At 48.3% G+C, this 25,329-nt stretch overlaps 1 protein-coding gene across 14 annotated transcripts in view; it reads left to right on the top strand.

Moving 5' to 3' along the window:
• NAV2 (neuron navigator 2) overlaps window positions 1-25,329 on the top strand; it is an 856,213-nt gene that overhangs the window by 766,630 nt on the left and 64,254 nt on the right. For all 14 annotated transcript variants that reach the window (XR_003434512.1, XM_027115202.1, XM_027115201.1 and 11 more), the window contains 3 exons: window positions 13,372-13,510; window positions 21,786-22,077; window positions 22,821-23,523. Coding sequence is in view for 13 of the 14 variants with exons in the window: in XM_027115202.1 (XP_026971003.1) it covers window positions 13,372-13,510; window positions 21,786-22,077; window positions 22,821-23,523 (1,134 nt within the window). In the remaining variant the exon portion in view is untranslated. The remainder of the gene's footprint in view (window positions 1-13,371; window positions 13,511-21,785; window positions 22,078-22,820; window positions 23,524-25,329) is intronic.

The raw sequence follows: 25,329 nt of genomic DNA, 5'->3' as shown, positions 1-25,329 counted from the left end.
GAGGTTTTGTTTGGAGTCTGAGAAGCCGGGTGAACTTGTGGTTGTGTTTACTAATGCTGCAAATTACCAGGTGGGTTTTTTTGTGGAAACTAGGCTCTGGGAGAGATGGCATAGATTTAAGTAGGAGCACTTTTCTTGTTTGTTAGGGCTGCTCTAAAGCTGCCCAAAGAGGAGCATTTTTATTTTTAAGCCAGACAAGGGGAAGAGAAAACAATGTTCATTGCCACCTACTACTTGCCAAGCACCTAACAGGCATTGTCTCATTTAACTTTTCTTGCAAAGCCAGCAGTATTATTTTAAATTTTGAGGTGAGGCAGTGGGAGCCAGGAGAGGTTAAGGAACATGCTTCAGGTCACACAGATACTAGGCAAAGCTGGGACTGGCCACCACTCCGCCTTCCTTGTTGGGCTTGGCAGATGGCTCAGGATGGTTTTATCTGTAGGTTTAAATGTGGATTCAGCTGGAGGAAGGGCAGTTTTTATTGTGGAGGACTCACCAAAGTGCACATGATACTTGCAAGCACGGCCTGCCTGGGCCTCTCAGCTTCGGCTTGTCTCTGGAGCCGGGTGGTATTAAAAAGTAGCTGCTTTGGCAGCAGGACCTACCTGGGAGTCTGCTAATCTCTCTGAGGCTTTCGGACTCATGGATGAATCTGTGACTGGATTTGTGCTGGTTGGCTTTGTACCTGGCTCAGGGGGGCAGAAGCCCAAGTGAAAGTCAAATCTGGGAAGGTCAGTGGCCTTGCAGTTGGCCTTGGGCTGCTGGAACTGTGCCCTGGAACTCTCCGGCTGCCTCCCAAGAAGCTGGATTTATGGAGTCCCGGAGGGAGAGGTTGTACACCCAGAATGTTAATACTGACCCAGGCTTGGCACTAGCCGTTCACATGTGTGACGGGGATGGCTAATTAGCTAGGGCTGAGCTGCTCTTGGGTCCCAGAGCTGATTTGGAGTGTCTGTTTCTTGACCTGAGTTCCTTTTCCTCCCCATCCCATTGCCCCAGAAGACGTAGCTTAAGGGCAGACCCCTGACCGGCAGCCCTGAGGCAATTGTAGTTCTGTTTTATGCATTCAGGTTCCCGGACTCCTAAGATGTATGGGGAGGTGAGTGTGAGTATGTGTGGGTGGGCGGTGTTCATGGAAATGTTGGGACCCTCACATCCCCCCACCTACTCTAGACCTAGGGCAGCCAGTCAGTGCCCTGTCTGGGATCCCCACCCCAGCTTATCTTTAACTACTTGGAGATGTTTTTGAAATAAGTTGACTGCATTAAAAGGTGTCCTGGGTTTTTTGGAGAACAAGTGAGAGTTCAGAGTTCTTATATGACTATGATCTGCTTAAAAGCCTCTTTGCCTCTGCTCTTAGGTTGAATGAATGTGGTTAAGAAGAGCTTGGGTTTTAGAACCATGCAGATCTAGGTTCAAATCCAGCTCCATTTATTAGTTCTGGCACCGTAGGCAGGTCACCATAGCCCCTGTAAGTCTCAGTTTCCACATCTATAAAAAGGGGCCGTTAATGGTTTGTGCCTTATAGTGTAATAGGAGTGTGTGGGATGACATATGTAAAGTGCTTTAGCAAAGTGCCTGGAGCCCACTATTAAAACTTCTCAGCTTGTGTGAGCGTTTGCTGCTATTTTCATTAGCTATTGCTGAATTCTGTTGATGTACAGGGTACTCATGTCCTCTGGTAAACAGAACAACAGGACGAGTTTGTTGAGATCTTTGGCAAAAGCCAGGCGGCTGTGGACCAAGTGTCAGCAGCCTTCTCTGGTGGAGCCTTGGAGGAGAGAGGCCTTTGTGTAGCTAAGGCCAGCAGACACGCTGGTGCCTATTCTAACAATGAGGGTATAGGGCATCTGGACCAGAGCTCTGGGGTTTGTAGCCCAACCAGCCCCTGGAGCCAAAGGAGGAATTTCACGCTTACTCAGGGGACCACCTACTTGTCGAAGGAATGAGTTACCAAAATGGGACAAAGGTGCCGTGGGGTGAAACTCAACCCCAGGCATTCTGAGTGCTACTAAATCCCTTTGGAGCCTTCTTTATGGGGTTCCTGTTTCCCTCTCTCCACCTCAAATGATTGGCCTTGCACCTGGCACTGTCTGTAGAAGCTGCTTCTCCCCGGGACACTGCCCGTTTATGGCAGCAAACTCTTGCGCTAGAACTTTATCATCTATTGCATATTGTGGGCCTGTGTCTCCTTCCTGCGGTCCTTGCAAAGTCCCTGGATCCAGGGCTGCAGCTGACAGGAGCTGGTTGTCTCCTCTGTGCCTGGAGATCTGATGTGGTCCCACAGAAGGCTTATGAGGACTGGGTGTTAATTAGCACCAGATCACACAGGAGGAAACCTGGGTCTCCTGGAGGTGAAGATGCTCTGACAAAGCAAATGGCAGGGCTAGGGTTCAAACCTAGATCTGTTTTGCTTTTTCCTCCAGAGCATATGCTGCCTCCATGCAGAGCCTTGGGGGTTTATGGTACCCTAGCCCACTGCTAGGTGAGACTAAATTTACTGGGATTAGTATCTAACTCTGCCCTTTCTTTAATTTGAGCTCAGGTTCTGGGTCAATTTGCAACAGCAAAACCCTGTAGGCTGATCCCAGGGGTGAAACCAGGAAGGGTGGCTTGTTTGCTCATCGCTGTTTTCAAGTAGCTATCTTTTTTTTCATGTGGAAAACTTTAAAGTCCTTTTAATACACATGTAGGTGTTCATGAAAATGTGTCAAATGAATAAATAAATGAGGTGGTTGAACGCTCTCGGATCTGTGTATGAATCCCAGCTTCAACAGTTCCTAGTTGTATGACCTTTGGGCCTTTCTTTCCAAGCGTTAGTTGTCTCATCTCTAGAATGGGTATAGAATTAGTCTCTATCTCATGGTACCCAGGAGAAAATATAAGTAAGCTGTCGTTATTATATATTATATTATATTATGTAGTTGTTATTTTTATCATAGAGTTGAGCAGATTAAATGAAAGAATGCAAGTAATATAATCAGCATGGAGTCTAGCACAGCTTTAAACTTCAATTAAAGTTGGCCCTTATCATTCTCAGATAGGCAGCGAAAGGTGGGTTTCTGCAGGAGTCCTGCTGCATTCTTTGAAGGTCGATTTTCTTAACAGGCTCCGGCAGTGCTGGGAGGAGGTGATGCTCCTGAGAAAATCTCCTGGGGAGGAAATAGTTAACATACCTGTCTGGTGGGAAATGGAGGTAGCCAAACCTTTTCCCTTCCCCAGGGGTTGCTGCTAAGCCCTGGTTGGGCTTGCTCACTCATCCACACCAAAGGATCTCATTCCGCTGGGCCCTGGGGTTTCACAGGAACAATTGCCTTGAACAATAGCCAGAAAACAAGTTCCACCAGTCTGGGCTTTTGCAAGTGAATACAGCTGTCTGGTGGGGGGCACAGGGCCCTGGAAATGAGCTCTGCTGTGATTCTGGAGCAGAACTGGAAAAGTGAGCAGGTAAGGCCGGGACACAGCCCTGGGTGGCTCTACGGTGCGGGCTTAGTCACCAGGAGAGAGGCAGAGATGGGGGCAGGGGCTGTCCAGACTGTTTCTGAGAACGGTGAGGGCCTTCTGGAAGTAGACCCAGCCTTTGGGTTTTGGGGGAGAGGGGATTAGGATCCATTGCTTTGTGAAGGCTGCTTTTGAGAACCAGAGTTACAGTACTTCATCTCTGCTAACCTGTGGTTTATTAGTGAGCAGAGAACTAATATTTATCTGCAATCTGATTTTTTTCACATCATTTAAGCATGTCTTTCCCTTGCATAAACAACATTATCTCACAGGGAGTCCATTTGGAAAGTGTGATGACCTTCCAGATCCTTCAGTAACTTCTCAGAGTCTTTTGCTGAAAGCCAGGATTCCTCATGCCTGGGCGTGTAAATCCTGGTGGAAAAATCTGTTTAATCATCCCTCTAACCTTGGGATTCGGTTTTGCCTTTTTATTTCATGGAAGATGAAGTTGTAAATATAGTATCACATTAATTCAGAACCATTACAGTTTCCTGATATATCAAGATACTCCCCAGAAGAGCTCAATATTAAAAATTTGTCCAAATTAGAGGTGATTTCTCAGGAGGGTCTGGTGAAAGCAGGTTACTCTTCCTTGGTTGTATGGAATGCTAACTCCCTACAACAGTGAGGAAAACAGGGAGTGTGAGAGGCTGGAATAATTTATGATTCTTTCACCTGCGTTTTTCATAGCAGATAGCTTGTGTTTGGGCTGTTAAAATTGTGCTTTAAGCCCTCTGAGTGGCATTTGAATTCCTGACACAGTGATGTCAGAATCTCTTGTAAGACTCTGAAACTGGATCTCCTTGTCTTATGGGCCTTTGCATTTTTTAATGGATTTTCTGGTCACTTTGGAGAGCCTTGGCTCTGGTTAAAATGCGGGGTCTTGGCCAACATGGGGTCTCATTGATATTATACTTGGTTGCTGTCAGCCAGTCGAGGTTCTTTTGAGATTCGGCTGGTTGAAGCTGACCTACGTGTACTCTCTTTCTGACGAGAGGCATTAAGACCCTGGTTGAGTCCTATCCTGATGAGCTCTGGGCTCTTAGCCTCGGTTCATCCAGTGGAAAATGGGAGGTGGAATAATCCATGTACCATGCCTAGTACAGTGCCTGGCATTTGGTAAACACCGCCAATGGTGGCTTTAAGTATTAGGTAAGATTGCATCTTATTCCTTTGTGGATAAACAGTGGTCTCATGAAGAACCTCTTGTGCGTTGGGTTGTAATGCCTCTATAGGAGGGTCTCGAACTCAAATTGCCGGGTCAGTCAGGTAGCATATGTGAGTGCAAAGGCTCAGATGGGGGGTTGAGTCAAATGGGAAAGCACGTGTCTGTCTAAAGAGAGCAGTTACAACTCAGGGCTAAGAAATCATCTCCTATGTATAAGATACTGGCACCTATTCCAAATATTTGAAAGACTCAGTGTGGGCTTTAAAGGTAATCATTTAAGGGGTGAAATCAGCCACGAAGAAGCCCAGAAACTAGGAAGTGCAGTTTACTTCTTTGGTAGCTTTTACTGAATGAGAGGAGATACTCTGACCAGGAGGGACCTTCAGTGTCCCTTTGCCTCTACTAGCTTTTCTCTGAGCTTAAGCTCCCAGGATGGCAGTTAGAAAGCACCTCTGGGATGGCTGCATCCACCTCCCTCATGAGAGACTGGGAACTAAGAGTAAGTGCAGTGTCCACACTCTAATAGGAAGCAGTTCTGGGGAGGGCTGGGGCCAGGGCCTGGCTCTCGTGGCTCCTTGGCTTTGCCACTTCCAAGCCTTGAAGGAGAGCGCAGAGAGCATCGGTGGGCCTGGGCTTTGCCATGCTGCCGTCTATTGCCTTGTGCCGGCACTTGGCTGGTGGTTTGAGGGGCTATTGAAGGCTGTAGAAATGTCTGAAACCAGTGCAGTTTCCTTTGCTGACCTTCCCATTTTACATTTTCCTTTGTGTCTGAGCTATGTGTTCTTGTCTGTCACATCTACTGGCTTTGCGGTCAAGGGTGGGGACAACTGAGTCATCACTGTACCCCCCGGAACCTCACGTGGTGCCTGGCATATAGAGGGTGCTGGCTGACGGGGTGAGGTGGGCAAAATGAATTCAAGTCCCCTGGCTCGGGACTCAAAAGCGTTGAGTTTAGGAGTCTTGAAGAAAAATAGCAAATGTTTGGTGGAATTCTTTCCGCCCACCCACTGGCAAAAATAGGTGAAGGTCATCTTCCAATCTGATCACTTATAACTGCAGTTGTGCCCTGATATGACCACCAGTGGAGGACATTTCATTGAGGAGAAAAAAAGGGACATGGCTGTGATCTGGAGGGGAAATGATCTTTTTGTGTTGATGGTTCTGAGGAGTCAGTGGAAGCATCTTCTTGCCATTTCTCTAGATGTCCCAGCCAAAGAATTTATAGGACATAAACATCATATGCTGTTTTGAAATTTAAAAAAAAAAAAAAAAAAAGACGGGAACCAGCCAAGCTGTGGGCCCCACTTGCCTTTTAGATTCCTATGATAGAACCCGAGGCAGGAGGAGGCCCCCAGAGTCCTGCTTGTTTCCCAAGGCTATTGAGCACAATGCTGTTTCCACTAAGACTTTTGGAGTAGTCTTGGCAGTCTTACAATATAGAGTGAAGGTGAAGTGAAACGGGAAGACTGGTGAAGAGAATAGATGCTGTCTTGTGTTCATTTATTCTTCTGGTCGTTCATATAAAAATCATTCATTCACTCACAAAATGAAATCTGCTTTAATATTTTTCTAAATGTCTGAGGAACGCTTTTGTACCCAAAAAGAATGTCTTAGAATTAATTAGGTTTTACTATTCAACTGTTGACATTTTAATTTTGAAACCTGTTTTCTTATAAATCTTATCTGTAAGTCAAGTATTTTTGTATGCATTAAGAACGTTTCCACTTGTTATTTGATTAGTACTTTATTAATTCAGACTTGAATTTAATTAGTACTGTTGGCAAACTTGGATAATTAAGTTTCCTTCAATATTTTATTTTATTTATTTTTTGCTGCACCGCGAGGTTTGTGGGATCTTAGTTCCCCGACCAGGGATCGAACCCAGGCCCCCAGCAGTGAGCATGCCAGGTCCTAACTACTGGACCACCAGGGATTTCCCTCCTTGAATATTTCAGATTGCATTCGTAAACTTAACATACCTGGTTTCCTCATGCTCTCCAAATGTTGGATGGGGTAGACTTTAGCAGGCTAACAAGCAAAATCTTTCTAAGCACTTAAACAACCCTTGCAAATCAAATAATTTATGACATAACTTCAGTTTGTCCAAAACACTTCCATTTTTTTTGCAGTCTGAATCCAGTTCTTAAATCTTTCATCTTAAAAATCTCAAATCAAAAATCAGTACTCATTTAGGTTCGAATCACAAGACTATTCTTTTTAGAGTCTCGTATATTTTTTTAAATATTATAAATATAGAGAGATCACCCCAGTGATCACAAAGCTTTCACCCTAAACTTAAGTATTAATATTAGGATTTATTTCATTATCTCCCTTCATCTTTTTGAAACTTTCCCAGGATTTAAAGTCACTTACTCCCAGCTGAGGGGAGGAAGTTTATCCTCTCGGGTGGGCTCAGAACCATCATGTGGTTTTTCTCAATCAGATTCAAGGGCAGGATGCAGGAATGGTCAAATCATAGTCCAGAACGATTGTCTGGAGCCATGGCTGAGTACACTGTAGTTCTTTCTGCCGTGTCATCTGGGTTCCTCGAGCCTCTTACCTGGAATTTTGTTTCACCTCACTGCAAACACAAATCCTCTGGGTTTCTTTCAAGTTTGAGTCATAATCATGTTTTGTAACCTCTTTCAACATTTATCGCCCGACTTGGGTCAGTAGACCTGTACCCCATCCCAGGTTGTACCTAATTTCCTTTGCCACTTGATTGGATTCAACTAATGTCCTTACTGCCTGAATGAATTCTGCATGCTTTCCACATTTTTCCTGTCTGACTCTCAACCACATGTCTGGAGTCGTTTTAGAAACAAATTGCAATTCCCCAGTAGTTAGCACAAGTATACCGAGTGACAAAAACCGAAGCAAACTCGTTTTAAGCAAAAGAAAAGAATTTTATTAGTTCTCACTGTTTGGTCTCCCAGAAGTGGCTTCTGGCTTCTGGACTGACTGGATGCAGGAGCTCATGTGATGTCATTCCTCTTGCCTCTGCTTCCCTGCCTCTGGGCTAACTGCTTTCTAAGGCAGGTAAGGATGAAGGGGCCAGTGGGTCAGAGGCAGCTCTAGGCTTCCTTTGCATTCCTTCCAGAGCTGTGTGTCATTCTCAGCATCTCCTGTGGGGGGAGTGCTCTTTTAGGCAAAGTTAAAGAGCTCGTGCCAGCACTTTGTAACCGTGAAGAAGTTCCTGGACAACGTGAATCTCTAAGAGGGGGCTAGCATACCCCACGTTCTCTTGTTGGGACCACATTGTTATCACAGAGCATCTTATGGACCCAGTTTTCCTTAGGATGCTTCTTGGAACTCACTGACCTTGATCTTGGTGGCTCATGGCCATTTATAATACCCTGAATTTTAGAGAAAGGACAAGTTGGAGCTAAGTGATTTTATATCTAGATAGATCCGTCAGTGTCCCCAAAGATCCAGAAGTGAGGGAGACATGGCTGGTTTTCCGAGTGTGGGGACAGCTCTGGTTTCTGACACACAGACAGCCCTGGGGGACACCAAGGCCGCTCTTGTTCAGCATGGACTTCCCTTGTGTCGCTGCTCCTTCCTCCTCCTCAATTTCCCCTCTCCACTCTTCTGTGGGGTAGATCATTGGTTCGCCCCTTCTGGGCCAGCTCAGTTTCAAGGACTTCCTGTAATCTCATCATAGCCTCATGATGCTCTGGGCACTGACGTGGGAAGAATCGTGTGTGTGATAAGTGCCACATGCCCCTCTGCAACAGCATCTCAGTGTTGAAAGGCCACAAAGGAAGAGCGGGTACAATTTCAAAGCAAAAAAATCTGGGGCTTGGATTCATGGGCATCTGTTACTAAGTTCCCTCCTTCCTCGCCTCCAGCCCCACTTGTCTCTTGGCTGTCCTCTTTCTTCTTCGTTGGATTATGGGAAATTTTAGATACGTTAAATTGCTAACCCTAGAGAGCAGATGCAATTAAAGACTCATGGGATTTTCTTTTCATCATGAGGGTGGATTAGAGTCCTTTCTCATCTGTTACGTCACCCTTTTCCCAGCAGAGCCTTCCACAGTTGTCAGCCTTGGTGGTGTCATCCATGTGTCACCCATAAGGCAACTGAGGCAAGGAAGTTGTGACTTGTCAGAGGCTGAAGTGGGAGGGAGCCGGGCTCAGAATCCACTGCTGGGGCTGCGTTTTGCATCAGAACTTGCCCTGCCCGTCTCTCCTCTACGTGAGTTCAGTCAGGAGGTGTTTAATAAACACATACTGTGTGCCTGGAGATGGAGTTGATGTGAGGCTGGCATTGCTGTGGCAGCACTGCTCTGGAGGTGGGCTTCAGGGTCAGGGAGGGCTTCACTGCCAGCTCTGCCATGCATCTGCAGAGAGCCCTGGACGGCAGCTCTCACGGCCTCAAGTTTCCTCATTAGGAAGCAAGGCCACCTGTGAGGGAGTAGGAACGTTGCTGAGAATACGTGCAGATACTGTAGAGTTGGCATGTTGGCAAGTACTCAGCCAGCGGCTGTTGTGAAGAATCGGATGATGCAGGCCAGAGGGAGCGCGTGCTCTGCAATTAGACGATTCAGCGTCTCAAGCCCAATGCCAAAGTGGACTGCACGGCACTGGGCAAAATACTTGTTCTTTCAGCCTTGATCTCTTCATTTGTCAACTGGGGAGGATAATAGGTCCCTTACAGGTGTGATAGGAAGAGTGGAGACATAAGTGATGTATCGGAAGCACCTGGCATGATGCCTGACACCTGGGATGCACTTGTTACTATCACGAAGCAGACCCCTGCATATGCTTGGAAAGTAGGACAGACCATCATACGGAGAACAGCTAGAAAACTGCAGGAGTGCATAGAATGAACCCAAATGCGGAAGACTGTGGGAATTCAGAGGAGGAGATTGTGAGGGTGGGCCAGGGCATTTGGAGAAGTCCTTAAAGGAGGATTCCGAACCGGACAGAGCCCAGGCCAAAGCAGTGTCATCACAGCGGGGGAGCCGGCTAAGACCCGGAGCTGCGGGCTGCTGCAGGGCCTGTGAATTCATCCTAAGTCCTCTCCTGAGCCTTCACACTTCCTGCCTTTATCCTCCCTACTTGAGGACCACCTTTGCATGTTTCCCCTGCACTTGTGTGGGACCCTCCACGTGGGCTTTAGGAAGCCACATTGGCGGGCCGAAGGGAAAGGTGATGAAAACAGGTTTCCACTAAGCCTCGTCTTCCTGCCTGATCAGTAGAGCTCAGACAGGCATCCTACAAGCTGGTGGAACAAACTGAAACTTCCTCTTGATTACTTGGGGGAGTATGGGGAGCTCCTGGCTTTCTAAATCTCAGATATCGGCATTTCGTTTTTGTTGTTTGGTTTTTTTGGTTTGTTTTTTCGAGATATCATTGATGTACAATATTATTTGTTTCAGATGTGCAGCATAGTGATTCACAATTTTTTTTTAGTTTTTCATGTATTAATTTATATTTATTTTTGGTTGTGTTGGGTCTTCGTTTCTGTGCGAGGGCTTTCTCTAGTTGCGGTGAGCGGGGGCCACTCTTCATCACGGTGCGCAGGCCTCTCACTGTCGCCGCCTCTCTTGTTGTGGAGCACAGGCTCCAGACGCGCAGGCTCAGTAATTGTGGCTCACGGGCTTAGGTGCTCCGTGGCATGTGGGATCTTCCTGGACCAGGGATCAAACCCGTGTCCCCTGCATTGGCAGGTGAATTCTTAACCACTGCGCCACCAGGGAAGTCCCAGAGCCACCCTCTTTACTGTGATGCCAGACGGCTGTCTATGACATCAATTTTCAGTGCACACGGGCATATGACACGGCCCACTTCCCCAGGAGGAAGCCCAGGTTCGGGAGGCTAGCATATCCCAGAGCAGGAGTGGCAGGGTCAGTATCTACACCCAGGGCTGTGTGATGATGATGCACTGACTTAACCACATTACTCCACCATTCAGCCCTCCACAGTGAGCTGTGCCTCACCGAAAGGCCTGCACAGCGGCAGCCTGATGCCTCAGAAACGCCAGTGTCAGAACAATTCCACTCCTGGGTATACATCCGAAAAAACAAAAACACTAATTCAAAAAGATACATGCATCCCAATGTTCACAGCAGCATTATTTATAATTGTCAAGATAAGGAAGCAACCTAAGTGTCCATCAACAGATGAATGGATAAAAGTGTGGTATGTACACACAATGGAATATTACTCAGTCATAAAAAAGAATGAAATTTTGCAATCTGCAACAACATGGATGGACGTAGAGGGCATTATGCTGAGCAAAATAAGTCAGACAGAAAAAGAGAGGGCTTCCCTGGTGGCGCAGTGGTTGGGAATCTTCCTGCCAAAGCAGGGGACATGGGTTCGAGCCCTGGTCTGGGAAGATCCCACATGCCGCAGAGCAGCTGGGCCCGTGAGCCACAACTACTGAGCCTGCGCGTCTGGAGCCTGTGCTCCGCAACGGGAGAGACCGCAACAGTGAGAGGCCCGCACACCGCGATGAAGAGCGGCCCCCGCTTGCTGCAACTGGAGAAAGCCCTCACACAGAAATGAAGACCCAACACAGCCATAAATAAATAAATACATTTATTTTAAAAAAAAAGAAAAGAAAAAGAGAAATACTATATGATAGCACCTACATGTAGAATCTATAAAAATACAGCACACTAGGGAATATAACAGAACAGGAACAGACTCACAGAACAAACGAGTGGTCACCGGTGGGGAGATGGAAGAAGCAAGGGGCAAGATGGGGTAGGGGATTAGAAGGTACAAACTACTATGTACAAAATATATAAGCTGCAAGGATATATTGTGTAGCACAGGGAGTACAGCCAATATTTTATAATAACTATAAATGGAGTATAACCTTTAAAAATTGTGAATCACGGGCTTCCCTGGTGGTGCAGTGGTTGAGAATCTGCCTGCCAATGCAGGGGACACGGGTTTGAGCCCTGGTCTGGGAAGATCCCACATGCCGCGGAGCAACTGGGCCCGTGAGCCACAACTACTGAGCCCGCACTCTAGAGCCCATGAGCCACAACTACTGAGCCAGTGCTCTAGAGCCTGTGAGCCACAACTACTGAAGCCCACACGCCTAGAGCCCATGCTCCGCAACAAGAGAAGCCACCGCAATGAGAAGCCCGCACACGGCAGTGAAGAGCAGCCCCCGCTCGCCCAACTAGAGAAAGCCTGCACGCAGCAATGAAGACCCAACGCAGCCAAAAATAAATAAATAAATTTATTTTTAAAAAAGAGGGTGGCTCTGAAGCTGGGGCAGCTGGATCCAGGTCCTGCTCCACCTCTTACAGTCTGACCTTGTGCCAGGCGCCTTACCTTTCTAAGCCTCAGTTTCTCCACCTGTACAATAGGAAAACAGTAATCCTTCCCTTTTGTCACTCGATCAAGTAGAGCAGTGTTACACTGATGCTGGAAGCTTACTTTATAGCCTCCTCAACTTCCCACTCCCATGTGTCTAAATCAGCAAGCATTTATTGAGCACCTGCTGTGTATCTGCCACCCGGCAACCAAATAAATGAGAAAATGCAACCGGCTTGATGCTGGCCGGGCGGGGGCTGGAGGTGGCACTGCAGATAGAGGGACCAGGGACGGCCTTTCTGGGGAGGTGACTCTTCAAGTGAGAAAGAAGAAGGGACAGGTGACCAAGAAGAGGTACAGTAAATGCAAAGCCTTGAACGTGAAAACCCAGAGCCAGTGAGCGATGGAGGGGGGCCCAAGACAGGACTGGACGGGGAGGCTGGATCACAGGGTCTTGAGGGCCAGAGTACAGAGTTTGGGTCCCTGAGAAGCCGCTGGAGGGTTTGAAGCAGTGGAGCAATAGATCTGATTTGTGTTTCACAGAGATCTTTCTGGCGCCGTGGGGAGAATAGATGGTCTGGGAGCAGACGAGGAGCACAGAGCGCAGCCGGCCTGTTGGCAGTCACCTAGGCAGAGCTAAGCAGCTGAAGGCGCAGGGCGCAGGGGCGGGGAGGGCCGTGCACACTGGGAGAGATTCTGCAAGCAGAGGCGGGCGGACCTGGGGGTTGACTGAATGTCTTGGTGTTGGGAAGCAGGAGGCAAGGCAGAAGAAAAAAGCAGAATTATTGCTTTTGGAGATTTGACTTGAATGGTGGGGGACGATGGTCTCGATGGAGTTGAGGGTTGAGAAATGAACTCTATTTTCGATGCATCCTGGGATATTATTAGAGTTAGAACTGCCAATGGAGTTGGTGGGTTTTGCTGACTTTTGCACTTTCCTTCCCTTGGCTTTTTTGCTCCAGGAGTGGAGTCCAGGGAATTCACATAGCAGTTCTTTCTCCCGCTCTGAGCCCCAGGGAGGGTGCCACTGCTGTCTCTTTCTCTGCCCCACTGTCAGCTCCAGCCCCCAAACCCACTGCTCCTCCGCTGGCTCTAGGCCTGGCAGGTAGCCCTTGGCCTTTCTGAAGTTCCCGAGATGAAGCTGAGGATGGGGTAGGCAGGGTGTAGGCGTCCAGCCACGTCTGCTCCGGGAGGTGCTCGCCCTTCAGGGGAAGGTACACATCAGCCACTCCACCCAGCTGCCAGACGAAACGGATGGATGGCACCCTTGAAGATGAGTCACATCAGAGGCGAAGGAGCTCTGTCTGGGGCTTTGCGACACCGGAGCCTTCGGGGATGGTACACACTTGTCTGTATCGTCAGACGCTGCTGAGCTGACGCAGTGTGAGGTCTTGGTGCTCAGGCTGTGTTTGTCTTGGCAGCTGGGATGACAGCAGCTCCGTCAGCAGCGGGATCAGCGACACCATAGACAACCTCAGCACGGATGACATCAACACCAGCTCCTCCATCGGCTCCTATGCCAACACGCCTGCCTCCTCGCGTAAGAGCCTGGATGTCCAGGTAAGGAACAGGGTCCCTCCCAGAGCCCCTGCCAGCAGAGAGCCTTGGGCTTGTGGGCCAAGGGGGCTGTTTGGGGTACACAGAATCTCCAGGTCCGTGAGATGAGGCCCGACCTCCTGCTTGATGCCTGTGCTCTTATGTCTTCACTCTGTCCTCTACCTGCAGGGAGAGGGTGGGGTCCAGCATCGGGGTATGCTAAACGGGAGTGGGGAGACTCACCGCTCTCACTGTGGTGGCCTTGGCAAATCCTGTTTCCTTCCCGGACCTCAGTTTCATCATCTATTTGGAAAAAAAAGAAAAAAAGAAAGAAAAAGGATGTTGGACTCAACGGGCCGTTCTTAGTCTGCAGTGCGCGTCCATGGCGTTCGTCTGATCCCTCAAGAGTGCTGGGGTGGGAACAACGTTAAGAAGCCTGGGCTGGAAGACCAGTACGTCCCAACAGATCTGTGGGTCGTATCCTCCTGCCAGTGTATTGTACTTGGCCCACAGTATCACTCTTCTTTTAAATGGGGCGGCATGTCAAGTTTTTTAAAGTTCATCACTTCACATGATGGTGAGCTTCTGGTTTCTCTTGAAAAATCAGAAGATATCGCCTCCCTGAGTCTATATTCTCCACAACCAACAGATGTCCAGGTGTCCCCGCCTTTGGACAGGGCGCGCATGCCGCTGTGTGCCAACCAGCTACACCCTTCAAATACCTGCCTGTCCTGAGGCACTTGAGTTTCCAACCTCTGCTTTAAACTCTCTGATTTAGTGTTTCAGATGCAGTGCTTCCAAAGCAGTTTTGTGTAGGTGTGTTTGCTTCCCCTCATAGCATCCCTTAGTGGTCAGAGGGGTTGGTTCTAATAAGCCCATTTTACTAGTGGACAAGCGAGTTGCCATCCTCACCACCAGTCCCCACAGTGGCACTGGCATATATGGACTGGAATCCTTTTCAGGATGAGTCCCTCCCACCAGTGGGGCCCGCTGCCTCTGGTGAACGCATGTGAAGGTCTGATGGGGATGGAGTCTCCCAGAGGGACCTTTTGAGGGCAGAGCTGACACAGCCCCTTCTTTCACTCCCTTCCTTTCACATCCGCTTCCTTCCTCCACTCTGTCTCACTCGGGACAGATAGGAGCTGCTTTGGGAATCTCTTTGCTTTCAAAGGTATCTTTCTCTTTGAGGACAGGGCTAAATGAAGGATGTGTCAGAGTGTGGGATTAATTCTGTACCACAGAAACGTAAACACAGACTGCCTGATGAAATCTATTAGGTGTTGCCTCTGGGATTGCCTATGACTTCTTGAGTTTTCATTTTTAGCCTGAATTTCTAATTATCATTGGCAAACAAGGGTGGATTGTGGCGGTTAAGGGAAAAAAAACTACCCAAATGAAGGGAGCCCAGAGATTTGGGGGGTACCGATAATGTGCCACATCTTGATCTGAGGGGTAGTTATGTGCATTAGTTTCAGAAAATTTCTTCCAATTATATACTTAAGATTGTACATTCGGTATATGAATGTTATACCTCAATTTTATAAAAGTTAATTAAAAAAACCAAAAAAACCCCTAAGCCACACCACCAACTGATCACTGTTTAATTAGTTATTAGACACAAGTTAGAAACACCCAGCCAGACTGTGTCCCTACCACTTGCCAAATGTTATAACATCCACAGGTTCCGGGACTTCCCTGGCGGTCCAGTGGTTAGGACTGGGTGCTTTCACTGCCGTGGCCCAGGTTCATTCCCTGGTCGGGGAACTAAGATCCTGCATGTCGTGGGGCACAGCCAAAAAAAAAAAAATCCACCGTTTTCCTTTCCTTGTGGACACTAATTTTTTTTTTTTTTTCCGAGACTCATTTTAATTTCAAGGTAACAACAACCGAACTTCTAGACAGTTCTTAGATACGGAGCTGGGGAACTAAGAGAGAAGGAGAGACAGACAGAGACAGAGAGGAGAGAGAGATCTATAAATCAGTAGGTTTCTCTCTTGTTTACTTGCAAGGTAGGAAGAAGCTTGCTCCTAAAATGCTCACTGAGCCAACAAAACATTGTTGGAACAGTCTCCTTGTCTTTGTTCCCTTCCCACAAACCTGGAGTTAGAATCTGTTTTCCACGTTGATACAGAGTAACCATCTGGGATTTACAAATGATACATTTGAATTTGGTTAATGTCAAGGCCCCCCTCCTCCTTGACCAGCTCTTTGCTTTCATTTAGCAAATGTCACATCAGAAAAGCTTCAAGAATATTACACAAGCATGTCTTTTGACCAAGATCAGAAAGATAACATCAAGGGTTGTAAAGAATTTACTATTGGGCTTCCCTGGTGGCGCAGTGGTTGAGAGTCCGCCTGCCGATGCAGGGGACGCGGGTTCGTGCCTGTCCGGGAAGATCCCACATGCCGCGGAGCGGCTGGGCCCCTGAGCCATGGCCGCTGAGCCTGCGCTTCCGGAGCCTGTGCTCCGCAACGGGAGAGGCCACAACAGTGAGAGGCCCGCGTACCACAAAAAAAAAAAAAAAAAAAAAAGAATTTACTATTTATTGGGTTGTTTTTTTGCTCTACAACTACTTGAGTTTAAAATATTTAAATAAAAATTAAGCAAGTAGGTCTTGGAATAAAATAAATGTAGACTTGCACCCATAGTTACAAAGAGTCCTGCTGAGATGGTTTCTTTGGCATCCCTTTGTTCCTGTCCAGGGAGCATCTCCAAATATCTAAATCCACATAAATTGCAGCCTTCTCCCCTCCTCCCCTGTACCACTCTGAGGAAGGCTAGGGGCCATCACTCCTCTTGGAGCAGCGTCACGCAGCGGGAAGGTGTGCACTGCCATCCTCCCCGGGGCTCATTCAGGTTCCCATCACATATGGGTTTCCCTGGACAAATGGGCAGCACAAAGCATCCCAGGCGAGGCATGGAAAGGCAGGAAGAAGTAGCCCAGTGTGTCCACTGGGAAAGCAGGTTGAGGACAGCTTGCCTGCCTGAGTTTATTTGAAAAGCCTCTGAAGACCAGCCAAAAGGAAGTACATCTAAGGAACAGGGGCGCTATCGTCTGGAAGCCTAAGGAATAGCCTCGTTTAGCTGCTTGAGAGAGGCGGCAGCCGGTAACAGCGGAGCGGTCCTTGGGGGATGGAAGTCCCCTTAGTCTGTGAGTGACTGTCTCCTCAAGGATGTCGAGGAGCACGGAGAGGGTCTTTGATGGGGCACTCGTGCCCAGATACCCACTGCTTCTCAGTGTTCTGGGCAAAGCATCTCCCTGCCTGGGGTCTGACAGCCTCTTGACCAACTTTCTCCAGGAGAGCTGGTGAGTCTGGCTGCAGTGTCAGGGAAAAGGTACGGCCTTTGAAGTCAGGGTTGAGCTCCTAGCTCTGTGGCATCCTTGGATAAGCTCAACCTCTCCAAGCCTCTGCCTCCCCGTGATTACATAAAATCACGGTAACTAGGCTTATCTTGAAGGGTGAGTGTGAGAGCGATATGGACATTCTTTATCTGAACATGCTTTCAGATAAATGAGCCTAATTCGTTTTCTTTTTTCTTTTTTTTTTTTCTGGCTGTGCCACTCTGCTTACGGGATCTCAGTTCCCCAACCAGGGGTTGAACCCCGGCCCTCTGCAGTTGAAAGCGCTGAGTCCTAACCATTGGACCTCCAGGGAATTCCCTCAGAACCTAATTCTCAGTAGTTGCTCAGATGGTTCATTTCGTTTGTTTCCTTTCCTTTCCATTTCCTTTTCCTTTTTCCCTTTCCTTCCTTCCTTCCTTCCTTCCTCTATATTACCTATACCTCTGCTTCTTTCCTCCATTCATGTCAGGAACCAAAAGTTGACTGTTATTCATGTCCTTTGTTTGTAGTGTCAGAGCATTTTTTTTTTTTTTTTTTTTTTTTTTTTTTTTTGCGGTACGCGGGCCTCTCACTGCTGTGGCCTCTCCCGTTGCAGAGCACAGGCTCCGGATGCGCAGGCTCAGTGGCCATGGCTCACGGGGCCAGCCGCTCCACGGCATGTGGGATCTTCCCGGACCGGGGCACGAACCCGTGTCCCCTGCATCAGCAGGCGGACTCTCAACCACTGCGCCACCAGGGAAGCCCTGTCAGAGCATTTTGTCTTAAGTTTTGCAGCATTTTGTTTTTAGGACAGTGTGTTGGTGGCAGAAGACTTGTCACACATGAACATCACTTCCCCACATCCCTTTCATCTATCTCTTCCTGTCCTTGTGACTCGGCATTTTCTCTCAGTCTGTGGAAGGTTCCATTCCAGGTGCCAAGGTACAAAAAAGGCATATGTCAAGATTCCTCTCATTTTCACTGCCTTTGAAATTTTAATAAAATATACAAGGGGGAAAAAATGGTAATTCCTTGTGAGTTTACTTTTTGCTACTGAAGGAAACAAAATTCTGAATTCTGTGGCAAGGATTCCTGTCCTGTGTGACCTTGAGTAATCCTGGGCTCTCTGGATGCTCTCGGGTGATGGTCTGGACGTAAGGATAGGGTTTGGCTGGGGTGTGGGTGGGGCACCCCTTGTGCCACCTGCTGGGTCCTGCTGCTCCTGACTTGAGGCAAGTTACCGTTCCTCTTCACACCTGTGCTTTCCTTGTCTGTCAAATACAGATAAAAGTGCAAGTTTAGAGGATTAGATGAGCTAATAATGTGTGCAGAGGCACCCAGTGCCCAGTAAGAAAGGCGGCAGATAATGATGCTGACGCTGATCCTAGTTTCTGTTATTACTGGGACTCAGACTTTAGCCAGTGTAGCATCTCAGTCCGCGGGGGATGGTGTGGGCTTGAAGACGGCAGTGTCTCTGGCTTCTTAGAGGCTTGTGGCCTAAGAGCACAAAAGACAAGTACCCTGTTCACCTTAATGCAAGACAGAAGTAGATTAAATGCTAAAGTGCTGGAGATTTTCAGAGGGGGGACAGTTGGTGACAAAAGAGCCACTGTTAAAATTGAGTCCCTCCACCTTGAGCTCATTGCGCCCACCGTCAGCTCTCTGAGACACCTGTCTGTTATCACCGCTGTTTCACGCACAAGGTAACAATCTCAAAGAAGCTCAGCCACTTCCCTCAGGGTCACACACAGCACAGGAGGGAGTTGCAGCACCTAGTACTTGACCTCAAGTCTGTCCGACCCCAAGCCCACGCTCTTCCCTCCACCTCCCGCCCCACGGCTGCACCTCGTTCCTCAGCGCCTTGGTTCCATCCTCTCGCTCTCAGAAGACTGGCCTCCCCTCTTCAGTCTCTGGGGAACCTGGGCCCTCAGGGGAGAACTCTCCCATCTTCCAGGCCCTCTTCCTCCTTGAGTGTGGCTGTTTCCCTGCCTTCCCTCTTGGATGCTGAAGGAGTAAGTGGGCTTACAGTAGGAGTAGCTACAGAAAGGAGGTACCACTTGAGATGGGCACAGCTGGCAGAGGGGAGGGTGCAGCTCTTCGTACATCCCACGTGGCTGTCCTGCTGGCCCTCCTGTTGTAAGCTCTGGGGGCAGAGAGCCCGGCCCTTCTTCATCTTTTAATCCCTCCTGGTGCCACCACATGACCTGGCACACAGCTCAGCAGGGGTTTGCTAAGGAGATGTGAACTCACAGCCAGTGTAATGTCCCGGGCAGAGGCCGCTGTGCGGAGAGCAGCTGGGAAGCCTACCACCCTGGACCACATACATTGCGGGGCTGTGATGGTTGGAGGATTGTTCTTTCCAGAGGGGGATTCAACTGTAGTCCCAGACCAGGGATGTGTGCACTCTCTCTGCCACTGGGGTGGAATCAGTTCTGGAGGTCCCACCCAGAGGCTAGGCTGGAACTGCTCCAGAATTGGAGCTGGGGAACCACCGGCCAGCCAGGGTGGAAGGAGAATCTACTGGGTGTAGGTGTTATGTTAGGTGCCCCTGGACATGCAGCATCCTCAAGTCCTTGGACTTGTTCTCCAGGAAGGCAGCATAGCCTGATGGCTAAAATATGGGCTCTGCACTCAGGCTCCCTGGAATCCTTGCACTGTGTGATCTTGGGCAATTTTCTTTTCCACTCTGTGCCTCAGTGTTCTCATGTAAAATCGAGACTACGAACTATAACCTCCTCATAGGTTTCTGGTGAAGATTAAATTAAATGGTCCATGTAAAGCACTTTAGCCCAGTGCCTAGCACATAGTAAACGTTTAGTAAATTTTAATTGTTACTGCTCCTACTATTAGCATCCCTATAATTTGATCAGGGAAAATAACGTATAGGAGCATTAAAGGAATAATTAATGCAGTACCCCAGGATGTGGTATGTACTAAGTTTTCAGTACCTCTTAGAGTGTAAAAGAATGTGTTAGAATGTACTTGAACATAAGCTCCAGGAGGTTGATGATTCGTATTGATATTTTGTTCTCATTAATTGTAGTATTCCCAGTACCCAAAAGCTTGCTTGGCACACAGCGGTACCGGTAAATATTTGTTGAGTGAATGTTTCCAAAGCCAAGATATTTTCTGCCTCAGGGCCTTTGCACATACTCTTCCCTCTACCTGGCATGCTCTTCCCTAAACTCTTCTCTCGGTAAGTTTCTGCTCATTCTTTAGGACACTTCTTCAAAAAGGCCTTACCAGACCACTGTACCTTACCCCCGTCATCATAATCTAAATTACATCACTGCCTGTAATTCTCTCTCAGACTCCTTGTCTTTTTCCATTTATTTGTCTTATATTTCCAATCCCTGCCTCTTTCACTGGATCATAAACTTCAGAAGGGATGGGAACCAATCTTACTCACAGGTCCTCAGACCCACCATAGTGCCCGGCAAACCACGGGCATGGAGGAAATTCTGGTTGAATGAATACACTGGAAGATTTAGAGGAAGGAACACGGGCTGGTGTAGTTGGGACACGGAGCAAGTGCCGTGAGTTTCCACGTCTCTGTAAAACTGAGATGAAGACAGTTCTACTTACCTGCTTACCCTCCTTGACCAGACAGCGGTCGGGATCGGATGAGGTCGTTTTGTTAAAGTGTGCTGTAGCTCGAGAAGCATGTGTTCGCCGACCGATTTGCTCATTTCCTCACCAAGCCTGATTGCGTGCCTGCTGTGGGGACGCCTCTGTCTCTGTCCTTTGCCGCAGCTGAACGACGAGCTTCTCGCAGCCCAGCAGTGTTTCTGTCGTCCTCTCTATGCCTGGTACCTCGTGGAGATGTTTGAGGAATGACCAAACAACTGAAGGCACCCATGAGGTGGCTGAGGGAGAGGGGGGAGGCTGTGGTGGCGATAGAGAGGCGATTGAACTTGGGCTGCTTGTCTGTATGTATCTTTGCTCCCACTCTGCCAGCGTATTCCGTGCAGGAAGCCATCGGTACTAATCTCGAGTGACGAGCATCAGGCCAGATTCTTGCCGGGGGGTCGTTTTGATTTGCTACCTTGCTGGTGTTGCCCACGCTTGGTAGTTAAGTACAGCAAATATGGGACCTGTATCGCAGGGGAGCCGCCCTAAACTGTTGCTGACCACCCTTCCCCATTCACTGCACTGCTTCTCCCCGCTGAAATCTGCTCAGACTGGCCCCAACCCCTAGGGAGGCCCCCAAAGCTTTCTGGTTAGCGAGTTACGGCTTTTAACTGCAGCACATGATTAACCATCACGCTTCTGTCCCCTCCTGGGCTCTGTGGCCAGCAGGTCAGGCCTCTTCCAAAGAAAGCTGGCTAATTATATCCCCCGTCTGCACAAAATCCCACAAGAGGAGCCAGCAGCGGCATATGAATGGAGCTGGGTGGGAGCACATGGTGTCGTGGGGAGGAAGTGGCTTCTGAGGCTTCGCTTCCTCTCGGCCCCTCTCTCTCCCTGATTCGAGGGGAGCTAGCAGCCGCCCTCTCTCGCTCGCTCTCGGTGCGTTAGACTGTGGCGCTGTGCTCGATCCAGAGATCTGGCTGCCGGTGGAGTGATGGGAGCTGTTGAACAAAGGGAAATGGGCTGGGAGGCCGTGAGCTGGGCAGAGCTCGGGCTGCCGGAGCTCGAGGAGGCTGCTCGCCAAGTGGCAGAGCTGGTGGCTGAATTTTTGTCACAGCTCCGTCCACTGGTTCTCCTCCATGGGGCTCTGTCCCTCGTTTCCCTCTGGCTCTTTTTACTCTCCTCCCTCACTCCCTTTTAGGACATATTCGTATTCTTTACTTTCCTTGGACCCAACATATCAGGCTTCCTAACAAGACAACCAGAGTACAAGGCCCAAACATTTTAAAGTGGTCATCTGTTATTTTTCCCTTAACTTGTCCAGGGCATGGGCATTTTTGCTCTGGGGTGAGGGGCTCTCTAGCCTGGGGTTTGAGAAAGACTAATTCAGAGGGTCTCCTTCGCAGACCGACGCTGAGAAGCACTCACAGGTGGAGAGGAATTCCCTGTGGTCCGGCGATGACGTCAAGAAGTCAGACGGAGGGTCAGACAGCGGCATAAAGATGGAGCCGGGGTCGAAGTGGAGGCGGAATCCTTCTGATGTGTCTGACGAGTCCGACAAAAGCACGTCGGGCAAGAAGAACCCCGTCATCTCTCAGACAGGCTCGTGGCGGCGAGGCATGACAGCTCAGGTGGGCATCACCATGCCGAGGACGAAGCCGGCTGCCCCGGCAGGCACGCTGAAGACCCCAGGAACTGGTGAGTCAGGCATGCGTGGGCACTTGTCATTTTCAAAACCTGAACCGCAGTCACTCTAGCGAGGGCTTGATGATATTTTTAAATCCCTATAAAATGCACAGGTATTTCTTCTTAGGGTTTAGACTCTGCTCATAGCCAGCTTTCAGAAAGGTTCACATCCTTACCTTTCTCCAAGTGGAAGTATGTAAGCATGAGAGCCTCTGAAATTCTGAAGATGGTTCAACTGCCGAGACATGTTGAATCGGTTTAAGCATGTGCTGGGTCGGAGCTAACATACCCAGTGAAGGCTATTCAAGAGCACGTGGTTAGGAGCTGTCGGTGTGTTGAATTGACGTTGTCCGTGATTTAAGGATGTGTGTAAACGAGGGCAGTGTTTTTGCAGGAAGGTGGGGTACCCCTTGAAAATGATAGGGACAGCTTTTCAATGGACAGAGGGAGAATGGCCAATAAAACACAAGGTCTCTTTCCCAGACATATCAGTAATTGGCTGGCTTTGCTTTATTCTGGGTAAATCTAGACTGCTTTGCGAATGAGGAAAACCATTGACATCTCCTAAAAGCCTCACGGTGACAGTTGTAGACGCGCTTATCTTTATAAAAAGCTCTTTCCTCTGTCTCCCAAGGGGACTGCTTTCCCCCAGGAGAAAGCGAGCTAGTTCTTTGGAGGAGGGGAGAATTTTAAACAGTCAGCTGGCGGAGCTGACTTCTTGGTCTGCAGGCTAACCTTTCTGATCTCTCTCTCAGGAAAAACAGATGATGCAAAGGTGTCTGAGAAAGGAAGGCTGTCTCCCAAAGCCTCCCAGGTGAAGCGCTCCCCGTCAGATGCTGGCCGCAGCAGTGGGGATGAATCCAAGAAACCCCTCCCCGGCAGCTCCAGGACGCCCACTGCCAACGCCAACAGCTTTGGGTTCAAGAAGCAGAGTGGCTCTGCCGCTGGTTTGGCCATGATCACAGCCAGTGGGGCCACTGTCACCAGCAGGTCAGCCACACTGGGCAAAATCCCGAAGTCGTCCGCACTTGTCGGTCGGTCCACCGGTCGGAAGACGAGCATGGATGGGGCTCAGAATCAGGATGATGGGTATCTGTCTCTTAGCTCCCGGACAAATTTACAGTACCGGAGTCTGCCAAGGCCCAGTAAATCCACCAGCCGGAATGGGGCTGGGAACAGGTCTAGTACCAGCAGCATAGATTCCAACATCAGTAGCAAGTCAGCAGGCCTGCCGGTGCCCAAGCTGAGGGAGCCTTCCAAGACAGCCCTGGGCAGCTCTCTGCCAGGTCTGGTCAACCAGACCGATAAGGAGAAAGGCATCTCATCCGACAACGAGAGCGTGGCTTCCTGTAACTCAGTGAAGGTGAACCCGGCAGCCCAGCCTGTGTCTAGTGCGGCTCAGGCCACTCTCCAGCCAGGGGCCAAGTACCCTGATGTGGCCTCTCCCACGCTCCGCAGGTAAGTGGGTAAATGGCACTGAGTGGAACTGGAATACATGGAGTGGCATCCTGGATTAATAACTTCCTGTTTTCTTAGCTGAAGCCGCCGCTGGTTTTCTCCACTTCAGTCCTTGGGTAAAGCTGTTTGGTCGGATGCTGCCAGCAATTCTGCTCAACTGATTATTTTCCCATGTTGGCATGAAAAACATAAGCCTCTGGAATCAATCATCCTGGGTTTGAATCCTAGGTCCACCTTAATTAGCCACCACGGAACCTCTCTTAATACTTCTGCCTCCGTTTTCTCATCTGTAAAATTGGGATGATGATACCTACCTACAGGTTCTTGTGTCCATTAATCTACGTAGCTACATCTGGCCCATAGTAAGCACTCAATAAAAGTTAGCTACCATCGAAGGTGAGATCCTAATACTCCCTTAGATCTGGAAGCAGTTTTGTTTTTAATCTGTGGCTCAGATTCCTCATCTTTATGCCAGACAGTGGCATAATGGCCAGATCTTTTCCCCAAATAGTCCAGTATCCCCCACATACGTTTTTATACTGCGCGCGTAATTCCAAATCAGTGCCTGAAATTTTAGCTTCCTTTAAAAAAAAAAAGAAAGAAAAAACAACTCAAAGCAGAAGTGTTTTTGAAAAAGAGAATTTGATTTCCTATTACCTGAAAAAGGCATTTTCCTGTACTTCCACAACGGGTGGAAATTTGTACGTTAAAATTGATTATTCGCTTTAAACTGCAGCTGCATAGAGCAGAGTTCATCCTACCTTTTCAGGAAATTTCTTGTCGTAAGAAAGAGTAAGTCCAAGGATAGAAAATTTAGCAGTGAAAAAATAAGAATTATGTGCACATGTACATATTTGGGGATGAATGGGAATGTTTGCAAAGCCTTCAGAACAAGCATTCCACATGAAAGGCATAATGCAGCAGTTCACTGTTCTTTGTCTAGACTTGATTATTAGAATTTCAGTAATGATTATTTTTTCAGGGGAAAGTCTTATTGGGCTGCTCTTTGTTGTTTTAACAGGTTGCCTTGTAAATGAAAATTTTCTCTGCTTCTTGCCTCAAGTATTATATGTAATATTCACTCTTTGGTATTATAGATTTCCTTTAGTAACTACAAAGGCATTTTACTAGACCCTTAGGCTAGTGTAATAGAATACTTGAAAATGCATGCAGCTTCTTAGGCTGTGAATTGAGCACCTTTCAGCCCACTCCTAGCAATTACATTTTTCCTAAATTGTTAAGGTGTTCTGAATTCTCTCTTTGTGCATTAGTATGAAGAAGAGGAATCTTAGGTGAAGTGTGGTAGCTCTCTTCAAATGGCTTGAAGGACTAACAGACAAAAGATTGGGCTTTTTCTGTGTAGTTACACATAGCAGGATTAGGAGCAAGGCATAAAAGTTGGAAGAAGGTGGGTTAGATTTTGGTTTTGTAACAATTGGAAGTGCTTGGCAACGGAGCCAGTTAGCCTTTGGAGTATAAAGTAGTGAGGTCCCTGACACTGGAGGTGTGTAAGTACTCTAAAGCCAAGGTTCTGCAACAGGATAGTTCTTTCTCTGTCACCAGGCAAAAAGTGTTCCTCTTCTGTCACCAGACATTGTAGTGAGGGTTGATTGTGTGTTTGTTTATTTTTACAACAATTGGGATTTGTAACAACTGTTTGGAGAGGTCGGAGGTCAAACTCACACCACTTTGCCTAGCTGGGTGAAAGGCAACCTGCCTATCCTAGTATGTAGTAGTATAGTCTCTTTTTGGAGATACCTGTTCCATGACAGTTTTAGTGGATAGAATAAAGCCGTTACATTTCTA

The sequence above is a fragment of the Aethalodelphis obliquidens genome, unplaced genomic scaffold (genome assembly GCF_003676395.1).
Source record: "Aethalodelphis obliquidens isolate GAN/ISIS:26980383/991018 unplaced genomic scaffold, ASM367639v1 scaffold14, whole genome shotgun sequence".
Lineage (NCBI taxonomy): Eukaryota > Metazoa > Chordata > Mammalia > Artiodactyla > Delphinidae > Aethalodelphis > Aethalodelphis obliquidens.
Note: the sequence above shows the minus strand (reverse complement) of the source record. Positions and strands in the feature narration are given on the sequence as shown.